Source organism: Cricetulus griseus, chromosome 6, assembly GCF_003668045.3.
Source record: "Cricetulus griseus strain 17A/GY chromosome 6, alternate assembly CriGri-PICRH-1.0, whole genome shotgun sequence".
Classification (NCBI taxonomy): domain Eukaryota; kingdom Metazoa; phylum Chordata; class Mammalia; order Rodentia; family Cricetidae; genus Cricetulus; species Cricetulus griseus.
Window position 1 is genome coordinate 146,338,210 of NC_048599.1, and position 12,342 is coordinate 146,350,551.

The window sequence follows — 12,342 nt, forward strand, 5'->3', positions numbered from 1 at the left end:
AGTTTGTGTTGGCTGCCCAGCTGTTTGTATTGGACCCTAACCTGAATATAAGACCATCAAAGCCATGCCTCCAAATGTGGTCAGTACTCAGTTAATTCTACTGTTAAAGTAGAAAAGTTAATATTTCTTTTTAAATACAAGTGAAACTGGAAAGAGGCATCAGTGTCTGGGCCTGCAGTTTCTGACTGGTCATGAGTTGATTCTGCCAATATCACAACTTTCATGGCCACTGCTCTTCAAAATGCATAGCCGCCCCTCTTCCCAGCCAGAAGTGACCTCCTGCATGTGTCCAACAGATCACAATGACTCAGCGCTCTGCCTTTAATGGGAGATGCAGGTGGTGTGAAGACAGCAGCTCAACCCTGGGAACCCCTGATACCTGTAACATGAATAATAAAAACCCAGAGACTGATACTCGGGTTCAGGCTTCAAGCTGAAGATCAGAGAAGCAAAGCAACCAGGCCACTAGCTCTCACCTCTGTCTCAGATCAAAATGGGTGATCCTGTCTCCAGGGATCACCAGAGTGGAATCCGAGTTCCTGTCTCCTCCAGCCTTATATTTCTCTCTCCGCCCAGCCATATCACTCCTGTCTCCACCTCCCTACTGCTGGGATTAAAGGCATGTGACTCCCAAGTGCTGAGATCACCTTATGTGAACTCTGTTTCTCTTTTAGACTGGATCAATATCGTGTAGCTCAGTGTGGCCTTGAACTAACAGAGATCTGTCTGCCTCTGTCTCTCCTGAGTCCTGGGATTAGAGGTGTGTGTCACCACTGCCTGGCCTCTGTGGCTGTGGCTAGCTTTGCATTTTGATCTCCAGTGGCTTTATTAAATCATAAATAATATATTCACCACAGATACCTGGAGAAGTGTCTTAGCCAGACATCCCTGCTCCATCATCAAACTGTGAGTGAGAGTTCTTATAGGATCCATCCAAAGCTAAGTAGGTCAGATGCAACCATGTGTCAGAGGGCAGAGGTTATTGTGCTCTGGTTCCTCTCTTGTAGTGTGCTCAGCTGGCAGCTCAGTCTGAAACCAGGGAACTACCAGAGCTACAGAAATGTGAAGCCAGAAACCAAGCATTTGGTGTACACTCTACTCTCAACACTCAGGACATAGAGGCAGAAGGATCAGGAAGTTCATGACTAGCTTCAACTACATAGCAAATTTGAGGCTAGCCTAGGCTGCATGAAACCCTGTCTCAAACCAAAATAAATAGAGGCAGTGCTGTGCCAGAAGAAAGTGTTTTGCTGTCCATCTCCCCTGAGAAGTCCGGTGAGGTTTTCCATGCCCTTCTAGACGAGGAGGTCTGGGGAGTGCTTCTGTCTGTTCTGTCTGCCATAAAGAGACAAAATCCAACAGCTGCCTTTATGGCTCTGTTTTTCCTAAGTAGACAGGTGCCAGCAGAGCCAGAGTGATGCATAGTTCTTATCACTCGTCGGGGTGACATGCAGCCATTGAAAGAGGAAATGGAGACTGGGCTGTAACAAAGTGTTAAGAAAACAGAACTAGCTGGACAGTAGTGGCACATGCCTGCAATCCCAGCACTTGGGAGGCAGAGGCAGGTGGATCTCTGGTTTGAGACCAGCCTGGTCTACAGAGCGAGTGCCAGGAAACCATGAAGATGGCTAGAAAAGCCCCTGTGCGTGTTACTGTGCTGCATTGCTGGGGTTAAGAGGCAAAATGTGAAGGTTTTTCCTTTGTCTTCTAAATTTTGAGAAATTTTGGTGTTTTTTATAATTCTTGTAATTGAAAATGAATGAAAGAGATGCCAGCTCATTTTGGCGTTCTTGGCAAGTGTGGCACCAGGAGTTTTAGGCGGAGGTGGCTGTAAGTTGATACCGGGTGTCACCCTGTTGGTCTGACAGGTGTGTCAGCAGAGACCTGTCCCACTCCAGGAGCTCTTCCCTTCACAGCAGGGTCCAAGTAGCTGTCCCATCCTGAGATAGTAGCAGCCTTGTTTTAGTGAAACTAGAATACAGAAGACAGATTATAGCAGAAAGGCTCAACATCTCTACTTCTGATATCTGTGTTGTAATTACCCTCTTACTGCTGTATTCTATCTTCTCTGGTTTACTTTTAAAATATGTGAATGTAGAGACACATTTACATATGCAGATTTTCATTTCAGTATTCAGAAGCAAATGGCTCCTCTGAGCATGTGACCAGTGCCTAGATGCCACAGTTACCCCATTATGCTGTATTTTATTCCTATGGCGTGTAAAAGCAGGTTGGCTCAGAAAAAGCTCAATTAAAAACAAAACCTCCAAAATAATGAGCATGTTACCCAGATGGTCATTCTTTTGAGTTGTAAGCGTCACTCTCACTCAACCGCTTCTCCATATAGGAGGTCGCAAGCTAGAACCATGTCTCTGATAATGTGCTGAGACCACGGGTGGCTGGGACTACAACCCACATCTAACTTAGGTCTCAGGGTCTGATTCAGGGCCACCTTTCTGTAGAGTCTCAGGCCTCTGTCCTATTTCATTCTTAAGTAGAGTTTAATGCCTCAAACTAACCTGACCACTAGATTACTGTGAATAGTGCTTCCTTAGCTGTTGTTTTTAACAGAGACAGAGTGCAGCTGGGGCTTACCCTTTCTATGAAAACTGGTAGTTTTCTTTGAATTTTCAAGGGTGACCTGCCTACCTGGTCCCTAAGGCTCATGCCTTATGGGCTGCCACTCTCATTTGGTGCCATTTCTTCCCTTGCTCAAGATAGGCCTTGAGTTGTTATGGCCACAAAAGATGCAAGCTCAGACTTCTCAGTCCCAGCTCCTGATACTGGCGACTCCTTGCCAGTCACCTACGGTGAAAGTTTACCATGTAGCATAAATCACTTGTGTTTTATCAACAGATATGTGTCAGTTAATGTGTGACACTTAGGATATACAAGTTTGGAACTAGATAGCACTGTCAAGTGTGAATTCTCTGTATTCTGATGTCCAGACCTGCCCACCTTCACCTTCTCTTAAGTCAGCATCCGTTCTGCCCTCTCCAGCTCAGTGACACATGTCCAGCTACCTGGCCACTATGGCAGCTGGTCTCTCTGCTTCTGAACACTGGGGATCCCTAGGGAAACACCCCAAAATACAGCTTACCTATGTATGCCACTGCCCTGTTTTAGACCCATTAGTGGCCCCGTTAGCTGTTTTGTCCAGACCTTGCCAGTCCTTCTTGTCTGTTCACCGTAAACTTGGTCTGCTCTGGCTCCCTTCAGAGCCAGTTTGCCAGCACTGTGTACCTTCCTTACCCAGCATCCTCTGTCCTCCATAAAAACTGCCCCCAAGGGTCCTTCCCGGTACTAGACACCTCACCTGTCTCTCCATAGCAGCACACTGTAGTTAGGACCCTCCCATCACATGTCACACTTTATCCCTGCTCATTTCCCTGTCCCTTGCCCTTACCAGTCCTCTGGCAGAATCTGGAGACTGGAATGAGGGACCCCCAGGCCAAACCTCTAGGGAGCAAATCACCCTTTATCCTGTAGTCCAACATGGGCAAAAATAATGACTATTGTCCTTGGCCTGTTCTTGTACCTAAGGCTCTGGCCCATGGCTGCTTTCTGTGGCTACCCATCAGCCCTAGCTCAGATGCAGATAGTTAGATCTAGGCTGGGGTTGCTCAAGAGCACACAGTACTGTGTCAGGGCTCTCTCTGTTCCCCTCAGCACGGTGACTGCTTTCACTACCAAGGACAAGCAGTCAAGCCTAGGAGAGTGGGCCCTTCATCATTCCACCTGCCCCTCTCCCTTAGCTGGGCACTGGAGCCACAACTAGGGTCAGGCAAGGGAAACATACCCTAAGAACAGCAAAAAGCAGTGTGGGGGGCGGTTGGGGGAGGGGTTGGCTCCTCTGCCAGTTGAGACCTGGCCTACAATGACTTGTTTTTACACCCAACTCCTGTGCAGATGAGCCCCAGGCTTCCCCTCTGTGAGTCCACAGTTGACAAGCCCGATGGTACTGCAATCTCCAGTGTCAAGGAAGGCTTCTCTCCCAGAGTCTCGGGCCCATGCACACTGCACACCACATGTGTTATGTAGATATGGCTCTGTCGAGAGAGACTACAAGACGTTGTTAATAATGAATGCCTTAGCTCCACAAGCATGCCTCCCGAATCTTGAGGGTTTGTCAGTGACAGGTGGAAGCAGGTGGTATAGATGGTGCATGAGATCACTTATCAGAGTGGTCAGTGAACCCCGAAGCTTTAGGTCTGCAAGCCTCCCTAAGACCTTCTGGTCCTTTCTAGCCCCAGGCCATGACGTCTGTGTCATGGCCAGGTGTCCACAGTAAAGCCTCCTGAGGCAATGTCTCTGCTTGTCCTTCACAGCCCCGTGTCCTTCATAGATAACTCTGCGTGGTCACAGCATGGCCAACAAATGTCTCTGCATTGTTCTCCCACAAGATGATGTCACCAAGACTCCAGCATTGAAAGAGGGAAAGAAAATTGAGAATTCACTTCCCTATCAAAAACAAGTAATTTATATGTTAATGGAATGATTAGTTTCCAGTTAAGAATTCTAACATTTTAGAGCCACAATTTCAAATCAAGCTTAATTTGTCAAGTAACTGAAAGGGGGGGAGGGGTTTAAAGAAATTATTATCTATTTTTTTCAATATAGGATTTATAGTCTCAATTAGTATCTTGTAATGATGTTTCCAGGATAAAATACCAGCAGCTCAACTTTTCTGGCCACAAATGTACAACATATATCAGTTTATTTTTGGAGATCTGAAAAATTAGCTACTGTAAATAAAGTCCCCAGAAGACTTCTCCGGGAAGGAGAGGAACTTACAGTAATGTGGGTGACATATTACTAATTAATAACATGACCAGCCGCTGCTTCAATTAAAAGGACAATGGATGAGGAGGCCTAATAAGTGTGTGTGGCCTGGTAGAGCTAAGAGGAAGAGCCTTGGGGACGAAGGCCTCTGTGCCATGTGCCCAGAGCTCTTGGTCTAGCAGTTCCCATGAGCAGGACCGTGTCCTCAGTGAACCTTTGGTTGCCATTATTGGAAAACAGCTTCAAGACAACTGAAGGAGGAAGAGCTTCCTGGAAGGGTCCTGGGCCTTATGGGCCCCAAGGCCAGTCATGTGTAGATCAACTGGGGAGTGCCCCCTAGGGCTGAGACCAGGAACCCCAAAGAGCCTTCTGTTAGCCTGCCCTTCTGAAGGTGACACATGCTGGCATCTCTAGCTCCATTTAGAATTGGGGATTTGTCTGGCATGTGTGTGCCCTCAAGTTCAGACAGGATTATAGACACTGCTGCAGGCAGGCAAAACACAGAACAGGTCTGTCAGCCACATAAGGGGGTGGGGAGTGCAGGAAGGGCATCCAGGAGGCACCAGGAGAACTCTCCTATGCAGGTCATGATGAGGGTATCTCGGGGCAGGGAAGAGCCGTATGTACATATCTGGAGGAGCCGGCAAGAGGGCAGCATAGGCTGGACATGGGGTGTGTGAGTCTAGACTGAGCAGCAGCCAAAGCGAGGTCATAGCTAAAGGGACTGGAAGGGAGTGGAAAGAATCTGAACCCAGGTGGGTGGCTCTGTAAGGTGCTGCTGTGCTGCTGTCTTCCATGGCCGTAGGCGCAGTGTCCACGCAGGGCCAGCAGGGCTGTGGGAAGGCGGCGGCTGCTTCTGCTCTGTCCTCAGCTTATCTCACTTGAAGCACAGTTGCTTTTCTTGTAGAGTCATTCCCTTGGAGTGAATAGGCCCTCTGCCTTCGGGATACCAAGGCTTTGGCACTGACCCTGTAGAAGCAGTATGTTAGGAAGGCCCTCCTGAGGTTCACTCGGTGCTGTGCAGAGGGGACCTGGGCTGTGAGTCTTCATTGTCTGTCTAGACCCAGCCTGTGATGAGAAACCCAGGCATCCTAGGGAACATTGCCATCCAACCTCCACCGGCTCTTGCTCATATCTGGATCAGGGAGGACACACGGGACACCATCCCTCCGTGGTGACTCACCAGGACCCTCCCCTCTCTCCAGGTCATGCGGTATTTAAACTCACGTATCTAAGTGGTCATGACTATAAGCACCTATACTTCGAGTCCGATGCAGCCACAGTCAGTGAAATCGTGCTCAAGGTGAGTCCAGTCTGGCCTTTGACCCAGGGGTGGGATGGTGGGGTTCTACCCGGGCTAGTCTCAGACCAGGGCCACACCAGCCTTGGGCAGTGGCTCATCCCCTGCCTGAGCCAATGCAAGACTCTTGAGCTTCCTTCCAGCCCCCAAGGCCTAGTTCTTCCTCTGTGCTTTTTACCTTTCATGCACCATTTATTGTCCCTGACCACTGTCAGGAGCCCCCTTGAGGCTCAGGAGCCAGCTGAGGAGACAATAATTTTGAATCACTGAAGGTGATTTTCCCAACCTGTTCAAAGCATGCCAACTGGAGCTGGCCTTGTATTGAAGCTCAGCTCACTCACCAGGTACCTTCTGTGCCAAGCTAGCGTTCCAGCTGCCTCGGCGATGGCTACTCTGTCCCTAGAGAGCTCTACCTTATCAGGGAAGGCAGAGCAAAATAGAAAGCACAATGCAATACTGACAGACACAGAGGTGCTTTGTGGGTGTGCAAAGGGGAAGCTGCTAACATTGCCCTGGGTAAACAGGCAGATTCGCAGCAGCCTGGGAAGGGCCAGGCAGCAAGCTGGGTTGCCAAGAGGCTATACCTGCCTCATGGCTTTTGTTGGTTCAGGGGCTCTAGGGCAGGACATGGGCAGTTCAAAGACCCCCGTGACCACCCAAGAAATCCAAAGGATAAAGCCTCTGGGAGGACAGTTGAGGAGGAGATACAGTGACATGGGCACATGGGGAAGTTCACAGGCCACACTGACAAGAGCTCCCAGAAGACCAGGGTGAGGATAGTGCCCACTTTGGACTGCTGACTCCCAGCAAGCCAAGAGTTACTTGACAGGGAGTTACTCCATCCAAGGAGCTTGTGCCAGGTGTTGGGAGAGTAGGTAAAAAATATCCCAGTCCCTCACTTCATCAGGCCTCTAGGCTTATTTTTATAGCCAGCATTAAAATATTCAAGTCTTGAGAATGGTTCTAGTAAAATTATAATCCTGTGTTTGACATCAGAATAATTTTCACAACAGCAGATTGATGACAGAAACACAGGTTTATGACTTCAGTATGAGACTAGAAGATCAAGTTCAGAGAAATCATTTTCCAGGACAGAGTGTTCCCCCAAACCTCTCTGCAAAGCTCCTGGGGCCTGCCTCCTCCCCTGAAATGTCTCTCTCTCTCTCTCTCTCTCTCTGTCTCTCTCTCTCTCTCTCTCTCTCTCTCTCTCTCTCTCTCTGTGTGTGTGTGTGTGTGTGTGTGTGTGTGTGTGTGTGTGTGTGTGTGTCTGTGTGTGTGTGTGTGTGTCAGGGTGTTTGTAGAAATGTCACACATTGTGCACCTCGGAGCACTTCATCCCAGAACCAGACTGGGTCACAGCTAGCAATCACGGTCCTGACCAAAGGCTGAACTTCACCTGTACCCTGCGCTCACACACAGGCTTAAACTCCAGCTTCCCTGCCTTCCCTTCGTGTCATATCTAGGGCTCTATGAGCTTGTGCCAGAGCTCAGCTACCATGACCCTGGCGGCCTCCAGAATTGACAGGAATGTTAAATCAGGAGCTCTTTAGGGTCTATCTCATACTCAAGTAACATGTCAAGAACTTAAAATAAGAGTTTAGGCAAAAATTAAGAGCCAAAGGCTAGTGCCTGCATAGCCATCTCAGATAGAGGCTTCCTATAGGGCAATGGAGGGAGCCCTGAGTAGCAGCTACATCCAGGGTGTCTCATTTCCTGTATCGCACCTAACCCTCCCAACTTCCCTGCAGAGTGTAAACATCATTGTCCCCATGTCATCGATGAGGTGATGGAGGCCCAAAGTCTCAGAGCATGGGCAGAGCCTCACAGGAGGCCTGTGCTACTCAGGGCTGCCCTCTACCCACCTGATATGCCAGAGCCACACAGGGCTCAGTCCCTCGTTCTGCTTGCCTCGAGATGAATCTCTGAGGAACTGTTGGGCTCTTCTGTGATCGAGTGATGGAGGCTGTGGCTTTATTGACCATGAAAACTCCCTATATTTTTATGCCTTAAGCTGTAAAGTGCATCGAAAGTAAAACACTCTATAGTGCATAAAATCGGGCACGTTTTAAGCCACAGCATATTAACCAGCTAATGGCAGACCAAAGGGCGTTTTTATCTTTTGATTATTACATTAATCTTGCATTAAAATTATCTGTGTGATTATCACAAAGCACTGAAGATAATAAATTCAGGAAATAGTTGGCTTGTTAAGGACCATTTTAAAATGCTTTTGACAAATTAAATGTGCGAAAAATACACCGCAAACAGTGGGTCAACTGAGTGCAAGTGATATAAGCCAGAGGTGGCATTTAGAGCATGAGAATGCCTCCCGCTATCCCCACACCTTGTCCGCACTGTCCCACGTCACCCTCCCCAGCCTGCATGCTGATGTATGGCTCTCAGCTAGAGACTGAGTAGCAGCTGTGGCAGACTGTGGTCGAATGAGGCCGGCCTTCTGTCCCCGTACGCTGGCCTGCGCTTCCCACTGCTGATGACCAGCACAGAAAGTTTGGAGGGACATTGTTAGAGACTCAGTCTGGGCAGCCCAAGACTCAGCTTTCTAGCCAGGACTTTGAGAAGTATGAGAGGGAAGCAATTTGTGTTTTCACAGAAAGCCCAAGCAAAAGACAGAGCCATGAATGAAGCTATGTCTGAAGGTGCACAGGTGGTCTTAAGAGGACACATGATCCAAACTGAAGTCCACCTGACTCCCAGGGACCGCAGCCCTCTGCAGCCCTCTCAGCCTTGCTTTTCTCACTGGCCTGGCTGGTGGGCTGCAGTGGACATTAGAGGCAGCCCCATGTCAGGCTATCAGGAGGCTGAAGAGAAGCTTTGATCTGACTTCACCTACCACATTTTCATCTTTCAGATGAGGCCAGGGGTGTCTGATGACCAGGGCTGTGGAGCTGGAGGGGCGACCAACAACCCAGGGCTGTAGAGCTGGCTGAGCAGAGTAGGGAGCATTCTGGGAGGCAGCCCATAGCAAGGAACATAGGCCTAGGGATCAGTAGCCCACTACTCAGGACTGAGAAACCTGCACTTTCTTCCTGTCTGTTGTAAAGCAAGGGCTTCATCCTGACCTGCTAGGCTGCAGGGTCAGCAGCAGCTCACCCAGGGTCACCAGCCCAAAGCAGGTGTCCGTTCCACCCCATGCTGTGGCCTGGGTGAACAGCCAGTGCTGCCAAGTAACAGACATGTCTTCTTGCTCTCTAGGTCAACTATATCCTGGAGTCACGAGCGAGCACTGCCCGGGCTGACTATTTTGCTCAAAAACAAAGAAAACTGAACAGACGTACAAGCTTCAGCTTCCAGAAGGAGAAGAAATCAGGACAACAGTGACACTGGCCTCCAATCTGTTGCTGCAGCCCAGCTTGCCTGCAGGGCCAAGTGGCCCCAGAGTCCACCTTCATTGTGCAGTGCCTGGGCTCACAGGCATAGTGCTGCTGGGCCCTAGGGGAGGGTTTAGAAGTAGGGGATGCCCTATTCCAGAGTCCAGGGACATTGCCATTGGACTGAAACCTGGCAATGGCTTTAAGTAGCAATGCCCAAGAGCCAGACCACCTCCTGGAGGAGCCACATGCTGCCCAGCCATGCTCACTGCCTGGCAGTCCCACTAAGGGTGTATATAGCCATGCCAGACATCTCCTTGCAACTTGATCAAATTTCTTAAAGCAAACAAAGAACAAAAGTGTACATTTCTTTTTTTTCCTTTTAATAAACAGGTGTACTCTTTATCATAGTTGGTATGGTGGACCGTTTTTGGGGGCGGAGGATTAATTATATTATCTTCTTTAAAATCTGTTCCTGTATTGAACAGGCAGATTGCAAAAACTATGGTTGGAGCGCTCAGAAGCAATGTTTAGGGCTTAGCCAGTAGTTAACTGTGCCATTTGTTTAAATGAGTACATTTGCTTTGAGAATAGCATCTTATGGAAGTTAGGAATGAGGACTGTGCATGCATGCATGCATGCGTGCGTGCGTGCGTGTGTGCGTGCGAGGCTATCATTTTCCCCTTCAAAGTCCTTCTCAGCACTCCAGGTGGTACTGAGTTCCAAGCCAGAGTGGTTTCTCGTTCCCTCATAGCAAGTATGAGATGGTCAACCTGAACCTCAAAGAGTCTGTCTCGCTGGCACTGAAACCTGTCTCCTGCCCTCTACCTGGTGCCTACAGAGAGAGTGTGTCAGGAAAAGAGGAGTAGAGGGGAGCCCATGTCCTTGTATCCCAAGCTTTGGGCAGAAAGGGCAAGGTACCCAGCACCTTGACACCATGACTCTGCCTACACCAGATGTCTCTGCAGACCTCACCATGGCCCCTCCTGTGGCAGCATCCTTTCATACCATCCTGGGCCAGCACCAGGGTCGATGTCTCAATCCACCTATGTTTAGAACATTTTTTAAATCGTTGTGTCTGAGCATCTCAGAGTCAGGTGTGTCTTTGCAAAGGGTCATCTAGATGAATGCCTCATTCTGGTCTGTTCAGACAACAGGAACACCCTTTTCTAATGTCTTCCATTCCTATCTCCCCCAAAAAAGATATATTATTTGTAGCTTGCTCTGTATTTGAATTTTTAGCAATTTTATATTTAGATATCTTTGAAATTTAAATGACTAATTTGGTCATTAAATCTTGTCACGTATTCAATATTAAAATACTAAAAATAAAAGTCATAAATACCCTCTTGTATATTTCTTTGAATTCCTAAAGTCTTGAGTTCACAATGCTGAGATGGTGACCCCACAGTGGGTCTTCTGGGGTGACACACTGCCAGTTGATATATTCAACCATGGTAAACTGTACAAAAGCCACATCTGGTCTTCCCTTTGCTCAAGGGACACTGCAACCTTGGGCTCTCCTCTCCACAACTGTTGGTATGTGGCCCTCATTTGGCTAGGGTCTCTAGGGCTTGAGTTCTTGATGTCACAGTCCAGGTGCTGCATTAAGTGAACTGTGATCAGGGATCTCAAATCCTCAGGGTCATCGTGAGCCAGCCTTCCAGTCATTTCTGTTTCCTGGCCTTGATGGGAGACTCTAGCCCAGCCCTGTCTCAAGGTAGTTCATTACTGTGTAGCCTGGACTCTGAGCCTCTGCCAGCACCTCTGGCTACAATGTTGACAGGCCCCATGCTGTCTCTATTGGCCAACTTGGCCATCCTAACACCCTGTCACCTGCTGCCTGCTGTGGGTCAGAAGTCCCCAGCTCAGGGCCATGGTCCAGAAATCTATGGCTGCACTCTGTTGTTCGTCCCTTTCCCCGGGTCTAAGCTAGCAGCTGACATACACTTCTGAGGCTTCCTGGAGTCAAAGGCTGGGAGATAGCCCCACTGGCCATATCCCCCCCAGCTGCTTTCAGCGGCTCCCCATCTTCTCAGATCCAGGGATGTAGCACATGGTGGGGGCACCAATAAAATAATGTGGCCTCCAGACCAGAATGCACTTCAATCCTAGCTGTCTCCTGGCTTCTGCACCTCTGGGTGAGCTACTTCCTTGAGCCTCAGTTTCCCCTTCTGTAAAAAGGAGATGAACCTAGTTCCTTCCAAGGGTGCTTGTGAGGGTTAAGTATGTTTGGTAGTATGAGTGACCAGGTTCCCAGACTGGTGGCACACGCCCTTAATCCCAGCACTCAGAAGGCAGGTGGTTCCCTGGGAGCTCAAGGCTAGCCTAATCTACAAAGAGAATTCTAGGCCTGCCAAGCTACACAGTGAGACCCTTTCTCAAAAAAAAAAAAAAAAAAAAGATATGTCTCAGTAGTTAAGAGCATTGATTGCTCTTCCAGAGGACCCCAGTTCAATTCCTAGTAACCACGTGGTGACTCACAATTGTCTATAACTCTAATTCCAGGGGATCTTGTGCCCTCTTCTGGCCTCCATGGGCATCAGTCACACATGTGGTGCACAGACATCCATGCAGACAAAACACCATACATGTAGAAATAAAGAGGAGACACTTAAACCACCCATCCACATTTCCCCCAAATCATGTCACACACAAGAGCCGTATCCCACACGGGACAGTAACTACTCTTGGAAATTTTAAAAATATTCTTATTACATTTTATTTTTACTTTGTGGGTGGCACACACACGTGGAGGTCAGAGGACAACTGTAGGAGTTGGTTCTCTCCTTTCACCATGTAAGTCCTGGGGATCGAACTCAGGTCATCAGGCTTAGCAGAAAGGGCCTTTACCCATTGAGCCACCTTGCCAATCCTGCCTTGATGACATGTGCCAGTGTCCACCCCTGCCTGCATTTCACAGGCTGTCAG

At 48.7% G+C, this 12,342-nt stretch overlaps 1 protein-coding gene across 7 annotated transcripts in view; it reads left to right on the forward strand.

Moving 5' to 3' along the window:
* Mapkap1 (MAPK associated protein 1) overlaps positions 1-10,757 on the forward strand; it is a 218,143-nt gene extending 207,386 nt beyond the window's left edge. For 3 of the 7 annotated variants that reach the window (XM_027423728.2, XM_027423731.2, XM_027423730.2), the window contains 2 exons: positions 5,988-6,085; positions 9,296-10,757. In XM_027423728.2, coding sequence (XP_027279529.1) covers positions 5,988-6,085; positions 9,296-9,421 — 224 coding nt within the window. In that variant the 3' untranslated portion in view covers positions 9,422-10,757. Of the gene's footprint in view, positions 1-4,328; positions 4,361-5,987; positions 6,086-9,295 lie in introns of those variants that run through there. The other 4 variants (XM_027423732.2, XM_035447174.1, XM_027423729.2 and 1 more) reach the window with 3 other exon arrangements.
* The last annotated feature ends 1,585 nt before the right edge of the window (positions 10,758-12,342 follow it).